Source organism: Sinocyclocheilus rhinocerous, unplaced genomic scaffold, assembly GCF_001515625.1.
Source record: "Sinocyclocheilus rhinocerous isolate Xijiao unplaced genomic scaffold, SAMN03320098_v1.1 scaffold349, whole genome shotgun sequence".
Lineage (NCBI taxonomy): Eukaryota > Metazoa > Chordata > Actinopteri > Cypriniformes > Cyprinidae > Sinocyclocheilus > Sinocyclocheilus rhinocerous.
In genome coordinates, this window is record NW_015637137.1 from 1,332,605 (window position 1) to 1,355,293 (window position 22,689).

Sequence of the window (22,689 nt, forward strand, 5' to 3'; positions counted from 1 at the left end):
TTCAAAAGTTTGGGGTCAGTAAATTTTTATTCTTTCTTTTTTTGAAAGAAATTAAAACTTTTATTTAGCAAGGATGTGTTAAATTTTTAAGAAGTGATAGCAAAGATTTATATTGTTAGAAAATATTTATATTTTGAATAAATGCTGTTCTTTTTAACTTTTTATTCATCAAAGAATATCTTAAAGAAGCAATACAGTTTCCAAAAAAAAATGTTGGCAGCACAACTGTTGCCAACATTGATAATTCTAATAATAAATCAGCATATTAGAATGATTTCTGAAGGATCATGTGACACTTTATACTGGAGTAATGATGTTGATCAAATAAATACAGCCTTGATGAGCATAAGAGACTTCTTTAAAAAACATTACAGGTCTTACTGATCCCAAACTTTTGAACGGCAGTGAACATAATAAATGTACACAGTACACACACATATATTGAGTAAGCAAAAACTTTTATTTTGGATGCATTAATCGCGATTAATCGTTTGACAGCACTAGTATATATATATATATATATACAGTATATATACTTATACATACACACACACATTTATATATATATATATATATATATACAGTATATATACTTATACATACACACACACACACACACACACACATTTATATATATATATATATATATATATATACTGTGTATAATACTTATAAATATGGCTTTACTTGTCACAAGTAATCTTGTATTGCAAAGGTGAGATTGTGCATGTCATAACGCAGTCTTTTACCTCCCTCAGTGAAGGATGGTCTGGAGCTGTATCACATCCAAAATATTCTTTGATGGAAAGGAGTGCATATCCCAAGCCTTTATTCGGAGCTGGATCACTACCTCTCCTGAAACAATTCAACCTGAGCCAAGGAAGCATCCAGAAATCTCTATCCATATAAAACACTGGAAGGTTTCTGAGATATGGGAATGTCTCTCTTTTCTCCATTCTTTCATTGTGTGCGTGAATTTACTGTGTGTTCATTAGGACACCTATAGTGTTGTTACCTGAGAGCAAAGAATCTGTTACTTTATGAAGTGCTCATGTTTAAAGGGATGTGAAGGTGAGGATTTGCCCATCTCGTATATGGGGGGCTTTTTTGCCTAGGACCAAACCTGCGTAAATGTGTGTATATCTGTTTGCTTTGTACGATGGGAGTTTTAATGTCCAGAAACAGGGTTACAGATTTATAACATCCATTATAGATTATAGACTATTTTTAATTAAGACCGATACCCAAAGTGTGTGAAGTTGCGTGTAAATCACAAATATTTTTTGGAGTCTGGATTAGTTTAACCCTAAATGATAAAATATATCAAATGATTTATTAATCTAATAAAAAAGTGTTACTGTTAACTACATATGCAAGTTGTGTGCTGTGCCATTAGTTTGGTGGGAATGAGAAGGTCACAGTTTAATGGAGCTAATCGTAGGTGATGCATTCTTGTTTTCAGTGATAGAAATGCTGAAACACTCTCACTCAGAGAAATTACGTCTCCCAAATGTTCTTCACAGTCACACTGTGATGCAAAACACTGTAATGTTTTTGTATGTGGTTTTATTTCATTTGTCACCTTTAGCACAGGTTTACCTAAATATCCTACTCTAGAAAACGTTACACATTTCATTTTATCCCAGATGATCTTGTTTAGTCTCATCAGGAGTGACCAATCGGTTTTCTGTTGCATTGAAGAAATCAAGTTATCGCTTGCACTAAACTGTCTCCGAGTCCCGTCTCGGATTGTTCTAGAATGTATGTTGTCTGTTTTAAGCATAGACATGTTCGTTGATCTGAATAGCTTTGTCTGTACATTTCGCACAGGATTTCACTCCATATTTAATGGAGCACGTTTTTGTCTTTGAGTGGTTTAAACATTTTGAAGTGTCACTTTGTGTTTGGAACGATGTTATTGTATCACTTTTTTTTGTAAGAAAAAGAATGTACACCGCACCATTCGCAGCTGCTTTCATCTGTTTATTTTATGCAACTTTGCCTTTGTTTCGGTTAAATAATGTACAATTTCATTGAAGGAGACTGGATTGAGAGATGTTGCATTTGAGAGCAAATAAATCGGAGTAGAATTCCGTTTCTGATTGTTATTAGTCAATATAATCAATATAAAATCCAATTTTATCCTGTCAAGAAACCAGAGTTACACCCATCTTGAAATGTATTCACAGAAAGAAAAAAATCTTAAATTCACTAACAGGCACAGTCTAATTTACACACAATTCAGTATTAAGGCAATTACATACAATTTGTTCAGAATTGCCCGTTTTCTTTCAACTTTTTTTCTTTTTGGAAGAAAGGAAGCTTTACGGTGTGATTAATGGTAAATTTCACAGTATAAAGATGCTACAGTTCAAATCAGTTCACTATTAGCTAAAGCCATGCCCTCCCTCTTTTAAATTATTTGCATCCCTTTTCTCTCGTTTATACATGACAAGTCTTTCATATCCAGTGTGCTCTGATAGTCTGATCTATTTTCCTTCACTCGATTGAAATTACAGTAATGACACCTTTCTGTTGAACTAATCTTGAAATTTAGCAACAGAACTGATAAGTGCATCATAATCATAATACTGTCCGGTACATTTGCTCTATGTCTCCTAATGCGTGTCCAGGCTGTTCGTGTACCATCAAAACATCCTCTCACCAGCAAATCACATTAAGCACATACCAGTTGTGTATATGGGGAAGGGCTCTATACATTTAAGGGGCGAGACTGGATGTAGGGACAGACTGTATGCAAATGGGGTCCTACGAACGAGTGGCGGGAGTCAGGCACATTTGTTAGTCCTCCTCAAATCTGCTACAACATTTCTAGTTGTTCTTCCAGCACTATTCAAACTGCATGTAAACTATAAGCAAGCAAAACTGTGACCTAAAACCTCCATTTCCCTAGTAAATCAAATCACTTACATTTACACTACAGGTCAAAAGTTTGGGAAAATTCAGATTTTTTTTGTGTTTTTAAAAGAAGTCTCTTATACTCACCAAAGCTGGATTTGTTTGATTAACATACAGTAGTAACTGTAAATTCTATTTAAAAGAACTGGTTTCTATGTTAATATATTTAAAAAATATATAATGTATTCCTGTAATGGCAAAGCTGAATTTTCAGCAGGCATTACTCCAGTCTTCAGTGTCACATGATCCTTCAGAATTACTATAGGTACTCTATTAATAACAGTTCTTATTATTACTAAAGATGAAAACAGTTTTTGCTTCTTAATATTTTTGTGGAAATCATTTTTTCAGGATTCTTTGATGTATAGAAAATTCAAAAGATGTCATTTATTTGAAACACAAATGTTTTGTAACATTATAAATGTCTTTACTGTCACGTTTGATCACTTTAATGCATCCTTGCTGAATAAAATAATGAATTTATTAATTTCTTAAAAATTATTTTAAGAAATGGTTTCTGGAGCACCAAATCAGCACAGAATGATTTCTGAAGGATCATGTGATACTGAAAAATGATGATGAAAATACAGCTTTGCCATCACAGGACTAAATGACGTTTAGAAAACATTTTAAAATGTTATATTATTTCACAATATTACTGTTTTACTGTATTTCCAATCAAATAAATGCAGCCTTGGTGAGCTTAAGAGACATCTTTCAAAAATCTTAATTATTCCAAACTTTTGTGTAGGTTAAAGGATGCAGCTATACATAAGAAAATTCAAAGGCTTCATGGTAAAATGCAATAAATAGTTGAGAAAGTAAAAAGCAGTGCAATACTAAAAATGTTTCATCTATATACATAGACCATCTTGAAAACCTCCTTTTGATCCTCGTTTAACATGTAACCATTACCCTTAGATAACAACAAAAAAAAAACTCATGTTCAAGTTTCAGACTGATATCTCTCGGAGTTGTTGAGAACCGGTTCTTGAATAAATTCCTAACAAAGCTCTGACTCTATCAGACGATACAGGAGTGTGGGAAAAATGGCATCTCTGTTCATCAGCTGAGATTCCTCTGTTCCGTTTTAACCTTCTGGCTCCTCAAGATGTCGTGGGAGGCATGGTGACTGACGTCCACGGGACAAGACGGGACCCATGGAGGGGGACAGGCTCCTCACCGCGACCCCACCCAGAGGCACCAACGACGGGGAGATGCTGCGGTATCCCACCCCGCTACGGAAGTTCAGCTCCTGGGTGGGCAGCAGTGGCTTCAAGATGCTCACCAGGCAGAAAGCAGAGCCGCTTTTGGGAATGAAGTTCACCTTGTTTCTGTCTGGGCAGAGATAAGGAGGAATCTCTTGGAGAGGCCTTGGCCTGGAACAGAAGATGGAAAGACCAGTTCATGGCTCTTTCGTGAAGATGAGCATCTTTTATACTGATAAAAATATGAATGTTCCTGGCAGTTAAATCCCTCACAATTCTTTGTTATGTGAGGAAACCTTTATTACAAAATAACTAAGTCTTGCTATTTTCCACACATGAGATACAAATGAGTGTACCATCACTTTTTTTAAAGTCCAAGGGCCCACCTCAGCAGTACTTTTATAATTTAAAAAAATATATGTTTTACACAAATTACTTTTCAATCACTTCAATCACTTTTCAATTCTGTTACCAAAGTTATTTTGTATGAAAGCCCATTTCGGCCAAATAAGAAAAAAATAAATCTTGATTTGCTTTGATAAATCATAATTATGACATATTAAGTTAAGACAAAATTCGGACAAAATTTAAAATTGAGATAAAAAGTCAATTATGACCGAAAGTTTCAACTTTTAATGTCATAATTTAGACTTTTTGTGGCATATAACTGACTATGACTAGCCTCATAATTATGACTAAGATGTTTTGTCATAATTGATTTTATCTCATAATTATGTCTAATTTGTCATTATTTTGACTTTTTTTTCTCATATTTATGACTTACTATGTTATAAATTTGACTTTTAATATCATAGTTATGATTTACCAAAACAAGGCGAAAATGGGCTTCCATAATTTATAGGAAATTTTTTATCAAACTACAAACATTTGATTCCAAAGTAGCTAGTCCGTAATTGCTGTAATTACAGCTTCATTTGGGCTGAATCTACAACCCTGTTAACCTAATTTTCTTAGATATAATTTATTTCTAAATGTATTTTATTTGAATTTATTTCATATCTATCATTATTTCATATATTTCGTATTCTGTTTATTTATTTATTTACAAAATAACAAAATCACAGACCTTTTTTAAACAGTATTCCAAAAAATATTTTGGTAACAGGGTTGAAAAAAAAAAATGCAAACATCATTTCAAATAAATACAACATAAAATAGCTCATAATATTTTGGACAAATGACATTTTCTGAATGCATAGCTGCTTCAACTGACTCACCAACATACAGACCAAATGTCTACAAAGCGGTTACTCACTGGTTTTCTTCAAAAGCTTTAACTCTCTCGCAGCCCTCCGGAGGCTCACGTTTGAACATATAGCTGTTGTTGGGCTTTGGAGATGAAGCATATTTGGGCAGAGGAGACCAAGGTCCTAGGTCTAAGACAGGAAAAAGGAATATTTAGGATTCAAATAGTTTGATGTTAGGTTATTGTGATGATGATGGTGATGCTGCGTGTGCTTCTGACCTCTTTCTTTGCTCTCGTTGAGCGTGTCATCGAGCGGGCTGTTTCCGACCGTGTCGTTGAGGATGCTGAGGTACGACGGTGAGACAGAGTCAGCACGGCTGCTGCTGTTGCTACGGTTACTGCCGAGGCCGCCGTTGGAGGGCGTCTGTGTGTCAATACTGCGTATGCTGCTGCTGCGCTGGGGGAGGGGCGGGGGCGCGCGGTGCCCATCAGGAACGTCCTGTGGCTAAAACACATACGCACATTTGCTTCATCAGGATGCGTAGGACAAAAGCAATTCTTGTTAATTGGATTCCACCAAACATCACATTAGTATTGATTGTGCGCCGATAAGCTTTATTATAGTCCCTATCCACCTTTTTCCTAATGAGGATGTTGCGTTTTAAATTAGGGGAGGCACTTTTGGTTTGGAGAAGTACTGTTCAAAAAGACTGAAACAAATAATTGCAAATCATAATCATAATCCTTATCCATCAGTTTGACTGAATGAACTGTACAATTTCCTTTAGACGTCAGGAGAATAATGTAAGCTTGATATTTTAATGTGACATGGTATAACAAAAATATCTCTCTTGAGTCCGCTGCATTCTTTCCTCCTGATTATTTTCTCTCTTTTTTTCTTTGTATTATGCTGTAACAATATGAAAAAAACAACATATGCTGCACATTTGCAGTCTGTTCTCCTTGATTAGATTTATGATATATCTCATGAATAATTCACTGGTATGCATGCACCAAAAAAATCTAGTATTTCTCCCCGAACCATTACATTTCTTTCCAGTTTTGTTTAATCTCTTTTTAACAGTGTTTACCTGAAAAAACCTGTAAATATAAGATTTATTGTCTTTCAAAATGACAGAAATCACTTTGAAACATTATCACTCAATGTTCCAGATAATAAACATTTTTGATTAAGGCAACATGCTATATAATACTAATTTGTTATTTTTTATTTTTATTTTTAAATGTCCTTTTAATGATCAGTGGTTGAAGAGTTAGTAGAATAATGTCACCTTGATATGAATAAAAAATCAACTAAATTACAACTGCAACAAGTACATTTGCAGAAAGGACATTCTTCGTGCTCTAAAAGCATAAAATAAGATTTGAAAAGTTAAAAAGTGGTAATTACTTTAAACAATATATTCACAGTTTGTGAAAGTTAAAATATTAAATAGAATCACAAAATGTTAAAACTATTTGTTAAATACAGTTTTATTTATCATATGTTCTCATGTCTAATGTGTTTTTATAAAGTCATAATTTTGTTAGAATACAGTTTTGATACAGTTTGCGATTTGTAGTCATTACTATTTACTATTTTTCATATTGTGAGTTTTGGTGAACTGTATTAAAACCATTAAAAGCATCATAATTATTAACCATAATTATAGTATAGGGAACCCACCCACAATAACACAATGAAAATTGATATATTTTGACGACTTAACTAGGAAATGTCTCTGGTTTCTTACTCTGTAGTTGCTGAAAAAAAAAAAGTTGTTGAGATGCACTCACTACTATGATCTCATCTCTCTCCACAGTGTCCCGGATGATGATGCGTTCAATCTCCTGGTTGAGCCCCTCTATGCTGTTCCGAAATCTGGGAGGTGTGGACTTAGAGATGGGGATGGGAATCAGGATGGTTTTAGGCATCTGAGACTGAGAGTGAAAAAGAGGAAAGGGTACAATGCTTCTTCAGAAATGTGTGTATGGGTCCACAAACATTCCCGCTGTAGGGGAAACCAGCCTTCTGTGTAATCCTGTTAGAACGACTCCCACACACGCTTAGCCCACACATACACAATCTCTACAGTCTCTCCACTGCCAAAAATCAAACATTCTGCCAGGCTAAGCTCCATCATTACACACAAACCACCGACTACAGAGAGCATTACCATTGAGAGCTCGTTACTGCTGAGCTTGAGGGTACTTATTTTGAGTATAGTGTGATGTAAGTGCTCTTTCTAAATATTTTCTCCATGCTCTTATGATTTTAGTCATTTATGGTTATGGATAGCCAAAATGTTGCCTTTTTTTCTTTCTCTGTGTGTTGCATTTCTCAGAAACAAGTATGAGTCCTCTTGGCTTTTGAGGTGTATTGACAAAACCTCTCCTATCTTCAAAACACAAAGGAATATTCCAGGTTTGGTACAAATTAAGCTTAAGCTATGGAAATTGTGGCATACAAAAACTAGCTTCCGCTTCTTCCTTCTTTCTTAAAAAAAAAAAAGCAAAAATCTGGATTACAGTGAAGCAAATGGAAGTGAATAGAACCAATCTGTAAACGCTGAAATACTTGCTTCCATTATTTAGTAGTATAGCCACAAGATGTGCATTGTGCATGTTTCTATGAATGATCCGTTCACACAGGACATGTTTTTTTCATTCCACTGCGCTACTTTTCCATTGTTTTTCTATGTAAACATGCACAAAATAGACCATTACACTCGTATCTTGTTTCTTTTGCAGAATCTTGCGCATGACATGGTGTTCTCAAAACGCTGTTTCAAATTCAAATAAGTTCAACTTAAAGGGGTCATATGATGCTGCTAAAAAGAACATTATTTTGTGTATTTGGTGTAATGAAATGTGTTTATGCGGTTTAAAGTAAAAAAATACATTATTTTCCACATACTGTACATTATTGTTTCTCCTCTATGCCCCGCCTTTCTGAAACGCGTCGATTTTTACAAAACTAATCGGTCTGAAAAGCGAGGTGTGCTCTGATTAGCCAGCTATCCAGTGCGTTGTGATTGGCCAAATTCCTCAAGCGTGTGACGGAAATGTAAAGGAAAAATTGAAATTGCATCATATGACCCCTTTAAAAAAAAAAGTTTGCGTTTTTCTCCCTTCACTGCCTGTATCTTGCATTTTTCAAAGCAAAAACTCAATCTGTGTAAATGGCCCCTTACATGATTTTAATGTGTCAAAATGGCTCTCTAACCTTTTGTATGTTTTTTTAATTGTATAATTTTGCCTAAATGCCTAAAAACGTTCAACCCTATAAGGACTGTGAAAAACTGTTTTACAGCTCAAATAATACACTAGTTCTAAAAGATGAATTAATGCGCAGTCACATTAGTGAAATTCAATTGAAAATTCACTTGCAAAAAGGACCATTGTCCAATTTTAATAGTGTAGTGATGCAAAATACACTTCTCTGTGTAGATCTGTTGGTCAATGCAGCAAATTTGCGTGAAAAGTCTGAACCTGATGCGAAATCTGTTCCGACCTCATGTGAAATTTTCGATCATGCAGATTCCTAAATGACTGAATTTCGCAAAATTTCCTTGAGCAATGGTTAATGTGAGTACTTATAATTAATTGTAAGTACCTCACCATAACCTCAACTCTTAAATCTAAATTATTTTTGTGGTAGTCAACATTAGCTGACAAATGCTAATGATTGAGCTTAACTTGTACTAAACCTGAAATATTCCTTCAAGTAAACAATAAAATGTCTTCTACTAAGGGTGCTTATTTTCATGCTAGGTTGCTGTATACTGCTGAGGTGTCATGTATAATTAATTGCACAAATGATATAAAAATGCACATGCATAGAAATACAATGTGTTGACTTATTCATCCAAAGGCTGTGCTGGTGAAGGCAGGCTGCAAGAGGACACTGTCTTTGTAATCTACTCTAAAACCAGCCACTGTCCTTTGGGACAATCCTGTCCCCCAGTCTCCGAGGGGCCAGAGAAACCGCAAAATTGGGACAGATATGCAGGAAAGTGGGGCGCTATTAAATTCTCCAGATGTTTGGCCTACTTCAATTCTGCAGCGTGTACTAGCCCAGGTTATGGAGGTATTATTAATGATGTACATTCACACACAAGCACAAATGTTGGCTGCTGGGATGCGATGAAGCCCACCTGTGATTGGATGATGGCATGGTTGCCATTAAAGGGGGATTTGCGGTCTTTGTCCCGGCGATGGCGGCTGCTGCGTTTGCTCCGCTGGAGCTGTTGTCGCAATTTTGCAATCTAAAAGAAGTCAAAACAGAGATGATGAATAGCATAGTACATAAAAAAGAGGACGGTGGATCAGCACATGTTATAATAGCTCTAGATGTCTCACCTCTTTCAGCTGGTCAGTGCTGCCGCAGGAAGCCGATCGCTTATGAGAGCCTCTCCTCCGCTCATCTACCCAGGCCCTAGGGGTCTGACAAGGAAAAAAGAGAGAGAATGAGCGAAGAACAGAGATTGGACCAAACAATTCAAGCATTGACTGATTCATTCATAAATCGGCACAAGGAAGGGGAAGATTATTCAGTCTTTTTTTCCACATAAAGCTATCGTATGGCTTCAAGAACATTTGATTCACATGCTTCTTCTTCTTCTTCTTCATCTTTTTTCAGCATAACAAACCACAGTAACTATAAACTATCATTTCAATTTTTTTTTGCATTTTTGCATGCTAAGAAAAATTATGAAACAACCTTTTTGCACCCTATAACTCATGGACAAGAAGAAAATATACCAGGGTGCTTGTGTGTAAAAAACATTATGCATGTGTGTAATATACATTTGAGCTCATTGTTTCATTATATATTTGGTATACTATTATATATTTAATTATAATTTAAAATAATCTATAATATATAAATAATATGTAAAACATGCTTCTTGCCTATATATTTTACTAAATAATATTACAATTTGTAAATTACAGGTACTCTAAAGGCAGTGTGTATTTATCAGCCTTGATACAAACAAAATGATCCCTGTTTTTTCACATATGTTAAGAAGATGATTTTTTACTCAAGTAAATTAAAAAAGTATCTGTAGTTTATCAGAATGTTTTTCTTTGTAAAACTTTCTTTCACTACATTCCAAAGCATAATGTCATACTCTTTACTGCACTACATTTCATAAATAAAAGTTGTTGTTTGTTTTATCTTTAATACTTAAGAACAATAAAAATGTAGCACTTTCTTGTTCTCAAGTAAATCTTTGAATTACTTTTACTTGAGTAAAAGTAAGAAAGTAATAGATTTCTAATAAAATTAAGTATTCAATGATATTTAATATGAAATGTAGTGCAGTAAAAAGTACAATATTATGCTTTGGAATGTTGTGAAGTAAAGTTTTCTAAAGAAAAACACTCTGATAAAGTACATACACTTGAAAAGTACTTTTAAAGCAGAGTAAAAATACTTCACTACTGTCCGCCTCTGTCTACTGTATATTAGGGCTGCAAAACGATTAATCACGATTAATCGCATTCAAAATAAAAGTTTATGTTTACATACTATATGTGTGTGTACTGTGCATATTTATTATTATGTATATATAAATACACACACATACATGTATATATTAAGGAAAAATACTGTATGTTAGATTTATATATAAATATTTATATTTATATATAATATTAATTATATACAAGTATAAATATATATACACACATAGTATGTAAATAGAAACATTTATTTTGAATGCGATTAATCGCGATTAATCGTTTTACAGTCCTAGTGTGTGTGTGAGTGTGTGTATACTGTATATATATATTTCTCTCTCTTCTTATGGTATAATTTTGATCATTTAGTGTATGTAAGTATTATATATATACATAGCATTTAAACAGCATAAATGTCTCACCTGGGTGGCCTTGTCCCTCATTTAGAGGGTGTGGTGGGCGGAGCTCCCGTGCCGCTGCCAGGTCCTTGATAAGCCAGAACTTACAGGTGAGTTGAAGGGAGGAGGATCCCTTATTGTTTCAGCTGGAGGAAGGGCTTTCGAAATGACCAGGGACTAAGGTAAAAAGAGACGAAAAAGAAGTATATTTTATATATAGACCCATAGACATTAATATATACTATATATATATATATATATACTGTATATATATCATTATTTTAGAAGGTAATTTTTAAATCTTTTTTTATTCTGCACAGCAAAAATTGCTGACCAGCTGACCCAGCTTTTACCCTCCTCTCCTGCAATAAAACAATCATTATCTCTTGGCCTCTATCCATAATCTCTTAATCCATCATGTGTGGCTCCATTTTGTTTTAACCTCTGTTCCCCATTTATATTCTACATTCTCCGCAATCTTATTATTCTTCACTACACACATCTTTTTCTCCCTTTGTCTGTTCCTACCATGTATAAACAAACAAAAACACAAGATCACTGAGGTCACTTTGTAAAATTCCCTCCATCTGTGTCCTGGTTTGACATTCTGTAAGATTTGTATGCATTCATGTAAAACATTGTAATACAGCCTACAGTCAGCTGAAGGCTGAGTGATTGTAATGGTTGTTGTTTAAAACGTAATGTTGTTTACCCACATAGTGCCCCCTAAAGCCTGTTTTTAGCCATGGTGTTTGCCATGGCAACCAATTTAGATAAGGTGTAATGTTAATGCAATGCAGAACACGCTGCAAGACCAAATTGATTAAATGTATTAATAAAATAAAATCTTTGGTGAAATAATTCGTCATTAAAATAAAATATCCAAACCATTATATACATATAACATAAAATTACTGCATCAACGAAACAAATAATTTTGCATACATGTCAAAACTCTATTTAGGCGTTTATAATTGTTTTTGCCGATGGATTATTAAATGATCGCAGCAGACGCAGAGTCGCATCAGTGTGAAATCTGCAGCACCGCACCCCGCGCTCAGCAACAACGAAAACAAGACGATGAACCGCATGCATCTCGGTTTGTGCCAATGCTTTATAGATTACACTGGTCACATTATTCATAATCTACAATAGTTTCATGGATTAAATTATTCGGCGTGCAAAAACAGCATCCACAATAGAACAATAATATGCAATGCATTGATAAACGAGCGCACGGTGTTTCATATACGCACCTTTGACTGATGAGACAATAACCGCACACGTCGCGTTCATGGTTTGCGATAAAAAGAAAAACACAACGGTGTGATATGGATCCAGCGTTCAGAAGGTCGTCGGAAAGCAGGTTGGCTGCTGGTGTTGCTGGGTCGGAGAAACAGATTGAGGATGCGCAGCGCCGTTGCTATGGGCGTTGCTGCGCTGCTGGTGGTCGATGGGCTGTCGCTGTGTAAAGGTGATGCTGGGGCTGTAATATCGAAGCGAGTGAATTTATGAATTGGTCCTCGTCAGCTGAAGGATAAAAGGCTCTAAATTCTGTGGTTTATGCGGTTGCAGACATATCTTTTGGGGAGGGGCGGTAAGGGCCCCCCTCAGACTCAGAGGACAGCTGGCGTTGAGGTGCGCGCTCGGTTCCGTGCTCGTGCCCGCGCACACCAGACTACGTTACTGTTGCTGAGGCGCGTGGTGCTGTCTTCCTCCGTGCTGCTGACGTCTGCTCCGAGTCCACGACCAGAGATGGGCGCTATCACGCTATAAACATATCAAAAGTCAAATCAAATAAATATGATATAATAAAATAAAAAATTTCTATAAAGTCACAGGTACAATACACAATGTAGGCTATATTCAGTAACGCATAGATGTATGTATTCCTATTTATAATGTAATAGCTTTTACAATTGATAACAGATGTAAGAAAATACACCAGAAAATAGCAGCATACTATTATTCTATTGAAAATGTGAAATTATGCACACAAGAGCAAAATAAATAGTTACATATGCAAGTAGGCCTATATATATATATTTTTGCTGTACAACTGAGAACAGTCATATAATATTTTATATTTTACATATTAACACACACACACACACACACACACACATATATATATATAAAACTGGTAAAACAAACATGTTTCTTGTCTATAATATAATTGTTTATTTTTTAACTAAATGATATTTCAATTATAATTTATATAATTAAGATATTTGTAAATTATAAATGCTAAAAACACATCTCTTCCATATCTTCAATTGATCCTCTAACTCTAACAATCTCTATTCTAACTCTATTTATTATAAGAAATGCCCCTCCAACACTAGCTATTCTTTTTCTAATCTTTTGACTTTAGACACTCTAACACAAGTGTTCCCTATTCTTTTTTTTTCTCTTCTATATACTTGATTTCTTTTTATTTATTATATAAAAAACCCTTGCATACTGCATTAGGCTAACTGAGACTTGTCACAGCACTTACATATTATTGCTCTTTTGTTGATTTTGATTGCTTCTATCGTCCTAATTTATAAGTCGCTTTGGATAAAAGTGTCTGCTAAATGACTAAATGTAATGTAAATGTAAATTATACTATATTATATATATAAACTGGTTGTCTAGGTAATTTTAAAACAGGAATTTACAGCTCAGTAAAAAAAAAATTACAGCTCTCCTCTAAGGGCAGTGTTTATTTGTCAGCCTTTATATTTTCCTCAGTGTCTTCCTATGGTGTCATTCTCTCAGTCTGCCGCATGAGGGCGCCTCGCCTCTTTTCTCTTATAAATCGGCCCCCACATCGAACAATCGGATCCCGGAGACAATCTGAAGACGAGGCGTTTCCAGTCGCTGTCTGGTCTGCTGTTCCTTCCTGGCCGTCTTCTGTTGCCGTTCCCCTTGTTTGGAGTACGGACGAAAAACGCAAAACGTACAGTTTCCCAGCTCAATGAATCATGGAAACAGAGAAAATTCCTGAAACGAAGATCAAAAGATAACGAACGCGAGGAATATGACGACAAATGGACATTTTAATAGTCGGGAGTCACGAAACGGATGTTACCCTGTACCACAAACTGTGTTTCCATCGAGGAGACTTGCGGTCTCGGGATGTCCCATATAACTGCGCTAAACTCTGATTAGGCAAATGTATGGGGCGCCTGCTTTGGAACAAAGGGGGAAACAAAGTTTGATGTGATTTGTTAATTTGGTTTGTTACAACAGACACAGACTCTCAGTAGACAGATTAAGCAGTCATCAGCTGGTTACATTTGATGCTTCCTGCTGGAGGGGAAAAAAGCAATGCAAAGGTTAATGCAAGATATTTAAGATAGTTTTTCCCCCTATTTCATTGCCATTCTAAAAGGAACAACTTGCTTTTGATGCTGTTTTGATAAAAATTGTGTGATGCTGGACTCTCCAAAGCACAAATATTCTTGCATGACTGCAGTCTGAAGCCTAGACAGCTGTACAAGTAACAGAATAAATCAGAATATATTGTCTTTGAAGAGGAGGAGAAAAGAAAAGAAAAAACATGGCAGTCGAAGCCCGAATAACAATTCTTCACGTTGGACTGATTGCCATGGTGGTTCTTCTGGGTCCTGTGGCTGGTAAGTAATAGTTAACCGATAGTAGCAATAGAAAGGATGGCAGTAAATATCATAGAATTACAGTAAAATTGCTGTTCCACACCCTAGTTTCCATATCCCTCCATGTCCTCTCAAAGTGAAGGCGTGATTAATTGTACACTGTGTGTGTGTGTGTGTGTGTGTTTGTGTCCTGCCAGTTTTGTGGTGAATTTAAGGGAGAATAAAGGCTAAACACTGATTAGCTGTTAAGACAAGCATGAAACTTGATTTCTCATCTTGCGGTTTGATGCTTAAATAGGCACATTATGGCTTGCAGATGGGCCTTCTCCACAGCTAACCCTGCAGTCTGACCATCCGGACTGGAACCAGAGCCAAATATCTGCTCGGACAGATATCTGAGGACAGTACACCACTCAAGAACCTTAAAAGCTTGCTTATGTCCACTGCAGATTCACGCCAGCCTCAGATTTGTAGTTACTATGGTGCCATTAAAGTAGTGTTGTTATTGGTTGTAGAGCAGTATCAAACTCAGTCAGTCAGTCAAAGTGTTTTTACAACCAGTATGTAGGACAATTTTATTTTTTCTACAGTGACACAATGATAGCTTGATTATTAGACTTCAACAATAAAACTACAAGCATTATGAATAGAGCTGTTATCATTAGCTAAAACGATTAAAGAATGTTTTTGGGCACCGCCGATAGCCTCGTGGGCAGCACACTGACCTATAGCATTGTTGCTCTTTAGGTGTCCCGAGTTCAAGTCCCAGCTTGTGGAGTTTTCCTGACCCTGTCCCCCCTCACTTTCTTCCACTTTGCTTCCTGTCAACTAACTGTCCTATCATAACAAAGCCAAAAAAACGGCAAAATTTTTTTTTTCTGTAATTGAAATAATGCTGAAATTTTGTGTATTTATAAGTAACAAAGCGAGTAGGTGTGTGTGAGTCAAGAGATCTGCACTTTTTTGTGTCCTCGTCTGTGTGGATGTGTATATATATAAACAATTGTGCCTTTGTATCTGTGTTTATACATCCATTTAAATATATATATATATATATATATATATATATATATATATATATATATATATATATCTTTTATGTGTGTGTGTGTGTGCTCTCTCTCTCACTGAGCTGAGCTGCAGAGCTACTGAGCATCACACAGATAAGATAAGAGCTGACCCTGCTCATGGTTCATGTAGGGAGAATAAAGGCTAAACACTGATTAGCTGTTAAGACAAGCATGAAACTTGATTTCTCATCTTGCGGTATGATGCTTAAATAGGCACATTATGGCTTGCAGATGGGCCTTCTCCACAGCTAACCCTGCAGTCTGACCATCCGGACTGGAACCAGAGCCAAATATCTGCTCGGACAGATATCTGAGGACAGTACACCACTCAAGAACCTTAAAAGCTTGCTTATGTCCACTGCAGATTCACGCCAGCCTCAGATTTGTAGTTACTATGGTGCCATTAAAGTAGTGTTGTTATTGGTTGTAGAGCAGTATCAAACTCAGTCAGTCAGTCAAAGTGTTTTTACAACCAGTATGTAGGACAATTTTATTTTTTCTACAGTGACACAATGATAGCTTGATTATTAGACTTCAACAATAAAACTACAAGCATTATGAATAGAGCTGTTATCATTAGCTAAAACGATTAAAGAATGTTTTTGGGCACCGCCGATAGCCTCGTGGGCAGCACACTGACCTATAGCATTGTTGCTCTTTAGGTGTCCCGAGTTCAAGTCCCAGCTTGTGGAGTTTTCCTGACCCTGTCCCCCCTCACTTTCTTCCACTTTGCTTCCTGTCAACTAACTGTCCTATCATAACAAAGCCAAAAAAACGGCAAAATTTTTTTTTTCTGTAATTGAAATAATGCTGAAATTTAAAATGTATGTAAATATTAGACGAAAAATGTAAACTTAAATAAAAATGAGAAATGTTGGCAAGTACTAAGATTACTAAATGAAAAATGGAAACAAAAAAATCTAAATAGAAATATATAGAAAACAAATAAAAATGACAAAAGCACATAACAAAATCACTAAAACAAACTAAAATTAAAATGAAAACTGGACATATAAAAAGCTAATTCAAAATTTTAAATACTATTAGTGCATAAGTAAGGCTGGGTGATATGGCCAAAAAATGATCCTGATCATTTAGATAGTCGATATCGATAATTATCACAATACATTTCACGTCTTTATTTCTTTCAAGTTTAAAGGCAGCTCCTAAGTGAAAGTTATAGAAACCAGACCATTAATTGTGCTTTTAAACCGCTTTTTATGGTCAGAACATGACAAACACTTTTTGAGTTCTTTACACTTTTCCAGTCAATTTTCCTTAACAAAAGAAATATCTTAATAGAAAAATTTATTTATTAATTTCTGCATGTTCTAATGAGTCATATTGTTTCAAATCCTGAAACAGGTTTGTGTTGCCTGACATTGATGACGTGTATCTAATGCACAATTTTCAGTGCAGGCTGCAATATTAATAATACTACATTTTTTGTCTCTTAGAAATGCACATTTGACAGGAGCTTGAGTTGACAGTAGTAGTAGCAGCTTGAGTTAGGATGCAGATGTAAATTCATGTTCATTATCAAAAAGAGTAACATCTGTAAAAACTGAAACAACCTCATTTTTATATGGTGAAATTTAATTATTCTAATTATTTGAGTTTTATTCAAATTAACCATTGGTGTTCCATAGTAGCACACATTTAGATCATGATACCAGTTAAATCCACACATATCGCACCTCAATACCATGGTAAAAATGTAACGTTTTTAGGTATTTGTATGAAAAACAGTAGTCTGAATACATTTAGTATAAAAATAGCACAAACGCTATAGCTTAATCACAGAAATACTGTTATAATATTCCATTATTACTTTTACATTTAATACATGTCTACATTAATAATATAATACAATTTTATATAAATATCCCAAATTTCTGTAAGTAAATTCTATAATTTTTGTAAGTTCAGTAATGTTTAATGTAACTATAATGAAAAATCATACAAAAAATATGCAAACAGAATGTTAAAATAATAAATTATTTTACCTGTGAAAACTTATATAATATATAAGGATATATAAGGAGGCCTAATTTTGAAAGTTCTAAACCTGGAAAAGTCATGTATAATTGATAAAATCTCAAAATTCCCTTGGCATTTTTATTATATTAAATATATATTTTCTAGTTATGCCAAGCTCTAAAATATTGTATCAGGTAGAAATTGTGAGTAAAATATATATTCACTTTAAAATACGTACACCCCGTTTTTAAATACCATACATTAGAATACCCGTTTTTTGTGTGCGTTTTTAAATACCATACATTAGAAATCAATCATAAATCCCCAGCAGGACAGTAAGTGTCATGTTGGGATAGGGAAGGTTGTGTATTTGACTCTGTGAGTTGAGAAGCACTGAGCACAATGTCCTTTCAATTGTGTAGTTCTGATTTGTTCTGTACTCTCTGTTGTATGTTGATAAGGGTGGTTTATCCGTGAAAATGTTTTGTTTACATACCAAGATTTAAAGGAATATTTCAGTCCAGAATGAACAATTTGACAATTTACTCATCCACATCTCATTCCAATTGCATGTTATTTAATTTTTTTCTGTGAAATAGAGTGCTCTTTGGCAGAATATAAAAAAAAATTGATCAGTCAAACAAATTATTAGTCTTTTTGTATGTTAAGTAGACCTAGTAGTGAACTATGTGAGAAAAAACTGCTCCTTTTCATTCTGTTCCTGGCCTTGAAATTGGACTCAGGTGTCAAGATAAACACTGAGAGATTTGCTTTTTAGAATGCACAATATAAGTGAAAGGGGTTCGCATTCACATGATCAAAATTCATGTGATTTTCTTTTTCCGTGAAACAGGGAAATCTTCTGAAGAATATCAGAGTTCTGTTTTGGAAAGTGGATGATCAGTCAAACAGATTATTGGCCTGTCTGTATGTTAAGTGGAGCCAAAAGTGAACCTATAGTGGAAAAAGAATACAATTCCTTTTTATATTCATTCTGTTCTTGGATTTGTAAGTGGACTCAGATCTCAGACTCAAAATAAAGTAAACACAAAGCTCTCCATAAAATTATTTTCAATGTAGTCCGTATGATGTGTGCACTATATTCCAAATACCATACCATACCATAAATTTGCATGAGGAAGAAAGTGATAGGGTAATAAAAATGAAATGTAAAAATTTAAATTCTGTCTGATATTGCTAAGCCAATTATTTTTAAGGTATGGTTGATAATTGAATATGGCAGATATTAAATTATATACTATTATGTCTAAATTAAAAATTAAAAGCTCACATTAACCATTTTAAATGTTATGAATGTAGGCATCACGTATTATAATAAACAGTATGAAAAATAGATATTTTTAAATATTTGCTGCAGATTACATTACAAGATTACAGACTAAGTGAGCGTTGATGAAAAAGATTTTTTAATGTAAAAAATAAACATAGGTTTAGTGGAAAAATGTGTCTCTGCCTAAATTTTTGCGCTTACATTTTTGCCAAAGCAAAACTACAGAAAATGTACCTATGTTTCCAGTTGAAATGAAAACTGGAGGCAGTAAAAAACAAGTTTTATTCCTTCTCACAAATTTTCACAAGGCAGATTATTGATTAATATAGACCTATTTTGTGCGGTTCTATGTGCAGTTGCACAATATGCCACATTTACCATAGTGCAAGATTTGTTAACTAATACAGTTTGGTGTTTGCATCACATAACCAGGGGCCCGTTCTTCGTACGTTGCTAACTCCGTTAGCTGGATTTGATTGTTGACGATTTGGCATGATCTTGGAATGGTTGGTTCTTTGAAGCTCATCCCGGAGTTGCTGTCATAGCAACAGGGCCGTAAACTTAAACCTGCTCGGGAGCAGGCTTACTTCATGTAAACAGGATTAGATTGCATCTTTTTAAGCAGAACTGATACTTAAAATCTGTCCGCTACCACCGCTACTTTATTACAAGAGTACCCTACTAATCCAGGGACAATAATTTAAAATAATAATAATTGAAAAATTGATTTAAAGATAATATAATAATGTTGTGTAGTCTTTAATACTATAGACACAGCCAGTTTTACTCACTGAAAGATTTATTTGTCATAAAATTACTACTTCATAATTGTATTCGAGTCTTACACAACGATAATGTAGAGTCGTGCATTAATTTGAGTGATGACAGATATTATGGGAGTGGCTTGATGGAGCGCAGGAGATGCAGATAACATGATCTTGACCCTTAAGAAACTTTAAATAATGCTGTCACGTAACAAATCTGTTCAAATATTAAATTAAATTAATTGCTAATTACTACATTGAAATAAAAATGTAAAGCCTGTACAAATATTAGAAATCACGAATATAAATTGGGAACATTGTCAATAATTAAAATAAAAAGCAGTGCACATTTCATTTATCTATTATAACATTTATGTAATTTTGTTCGCTTTGCTGTTTCCTTATAAAAGTCCAGAAATTTGTCAAGTTTTTCGTCAGGTGTCTTTTTTAATTATATGATGTCATTACGTTGCTGTCTTGCCGCCAGCCAATCGCTGCATTGCTGACATATTTATGGCTTTTCTGTAGTAAATAAACTTGCTTGGTTTGCATTCAGATACAATTCTTGTGAAACATGAGTCACAATAAAAGAGCTCAAAGACATGCAGAAGATCTAAAATGGCATGGTTGCTTCAGCAAATGCATTTTTATTTTTATATCACGTTTGTTTTTGCCTAACAAAATGGTTAGGTTTAGTGTAGGTGGTGTATTTTTGTCACGAACATTAAAGGGGTCATATGATGCGATTTCAAGTTTTCCTTTCTCTTTGGAGTGTTACAAGCTGATTGTGCATAGATAAGATCCCTGAAGTTGCAAAGACTAAAGTCTCAAAACCAAAGAGATATTCTTTATCAAAGTTAAGACTCTGCCACGCCCCCCTAAAACGGCTCATTCTTTGAGAGAGCGAAAGAAAGAAAGAGAGAGAGAGCGCGAGAGAGAGAGAGAGCGTGAGAGCGAGAGAGAGAGAGCGAAAGAAAGAAAGAGAGAGAGAGAGCGCGAGAGAGAGAGAGAGCGTGAGAGCGTGAGAGAGCGAGAGAGAGAGAGAGGGGGTCACATCAGAAACACATACCAGCTTCATCACTGTTAGTGCAGCTCGCTAGTGTGATTTGTTCAACACCCTATGTAAAAAAACATTGCCACATTTACGTTCATCTGTTTCAGGGAAATAATTAATTTGTTTTACTAATTACTATAGTAGGTATGTGTAACAAGGGCACTGTAAAATAAAGTGTTACCCTTTTGGATTATAGCGCAGGAGCTATAAGGACTGATTTTATGGTGCCATTTTTCATTTTTGAATTTGAATAAGTATTCACAACATTTTATTTTTTGGGTGAACTATTGCTTTAGGTGATAAAACATTTGCTCAATTCATACGGGATGCATTCTTACGGGACAATGGTGAATGACTCTTATTCACCTCACCTCTAACTCACACTTTCTCTCTCACGCACATACATATTTCTTATCTTGTAAGTATTTTAGTGTACTCAAACGGTTAGGCAGAGCAGCTGGGTGAAAGGATGGCTGGATGGACCGATTGGAGGAAAGGCAAGGGAGGGTTTTTTGGCTGGAAGCATTAGATGTGAATCAGTATGTAGGTCGTGAGCACATTGCTGTGCTTTGTAGTGCTGTTATAAGTGGAGAGTCATGAATTATCCACTTCACTGAGTTGGTTTTTGTTTGCAGTTATGCTACTGAAGTGCTTCATAAACTGGATTGCAGGGGTATCAGGTTGCCCGAGTTATAATTTAATAATATTTTGCAGCTTTTTGATGAGGAGGCAGTAAAATGCTGGCATGGAGCTCAGCTACAGGAAAGCGAGAGTCCTTGTATTTAATTTGATGTGACAATGAAACATTTTTAAGGCATAATATATATATTTCTCACTTTTCCTTTCTTTCTTTTTTCTGTACACTGCAGCAAGTCCGTTTTTCTCTACTCACCCTGTCAGAAACAGTCATCTTCGTGGATACACATACATTATACACACGCTCTTCCTCCCCAGTGTGCTTGTCACTTGAATACAGAGAGGGATGAACAGACCACATTCATTATCCCGATATGTCAACCTGTGTCAGAGCTTCCCGTTGGCTGAATGCTCATTAGGTTGATATGTCAGCCAATGTCAGAAATCACCATTGGCTGATTGTATGGTGGAAACTGAATTAATGTGTATGTAGAGTAATGTGTATGTACATTATAAATGGTCCTGTATGCATCTGGACATTATTTTTAAAATATCAATATTTTAGATTATATATGTATATGTATAAGGGAAAATGTACACTGTAAACTGTAAGTTCTTTTTGTTTTTGATACTCTTTTAAAAGCCAATGCTTTTATCCAACATGACAAATCACAATCATAATAGAGTTGTATACAATACAATAATACAATTAGAAAAGTGCTTTAAAGGGGTCATATCATGTTGCTAAAAAGAACATTATTTTGTGTATTTGGTGTAATGAAATGTGTTTATGCGGTTTAAGGTTAAAAAAACATTATTTTCCACATACTGTACATTATTGTTTATCCTCTATGCCCCGCCTTTTTGAAACGCGTCGATTTTTACAAAGCTCATCAGTCTGAAAAGCGAGGTGTGCAGAGGCCGGTAGCGTGAGGAACAGCCGGAGGGTTAGAGTGAGCAGAGGCGGCAGACTTGAGAACGGCGCGGCTGGCGGATTCGATGAAGGAGGCTTGCGGCAACCACGTGACGACCCCGGGCTGGACTCCGCTTCGTCCACGGTGAAAGCCGATCCGGCGATAGACAGCTCGAAGTTG

General features: G+C 35.2%; 3 protein-coding genes across 9 annotated transcripts in view; 2 read left to right on the plus strand and 1 right to left on the minus strand.

Moving 5' to 3' along the window:
• The window catches only part of ical1 (islet cell autoantigen 1-like), a 13,305-nt gene extending 11,358 nt beyond the window's left edge, over positions 1 to 1,947 (plus strand). For all 6 annotated transcript variants that reach the window (XM_016563404.1, XM_016563410.1, XM_016563409.1 and 3 more), the window contains one exon: positions 759 to 1,947. The gene's annotated coding sequence lies outside the window, so the exon portion shown is untranslated. The remainder of the gene's footprint in view (positions 1 to 758) is intronic.
• A 1,673-nt stretch (positions 1,948 to 3,620) lies between these two features.
• fam117ba (family with sequence similarity 117 member Ba) lies at positions 3,621 to 12,825 on the minus strand. The gene is made up of 8 exons (XM_016563432.1): positions 12,455 to 12,825; positions 11,223 to 11,375; positions 9,697 to 9,780; positions 9,492 to 9,602; positions 7,132 to 7,275; positions 5,614 to 5,839; positions 5,404 to 5,524; positions 3,621 to 4,298 (listed from the first exon to the last, which is right to left on the minus strand). Exons 2-8 carry the CDS (start codon positions 11,241 to 11,243, stop codon positions 4,010 to 4,012), a joined length of 996 nt encoding a protein of 331 aa, XP_016418918.1. The 5' UTR covers positions 11,244 to 11,375; positions 12,455 to 12,825; the 3' UTR covers positions 3,621 to 4,009.
• Positions 12,826 to 14,036: 1,211 nt separating this feature from the next.
• LOC107748564 (bone morphogenetic protein receptor type-2-like) overlaps positions 14,037 to 22,689 on the plus strand; it is a 23,750-nt gene continuing 15,097 nt past the window's right edge. For both annotated transcript variants that reach the window (XM_016563411.1, XM_016563412.1), the window contains exon 1: positions 14,037 to 14,821. In XM_016563411.1, coding sequence (XP_016418897.1) covers positions 14,746 to 14,821 — 76 coding nt within the window. In that variant the 5' untranslated portion in view covers positions 14,037 to 14,745. The remainder of the gene's footprint in view (positions 14,822 to 22,689) is intronic.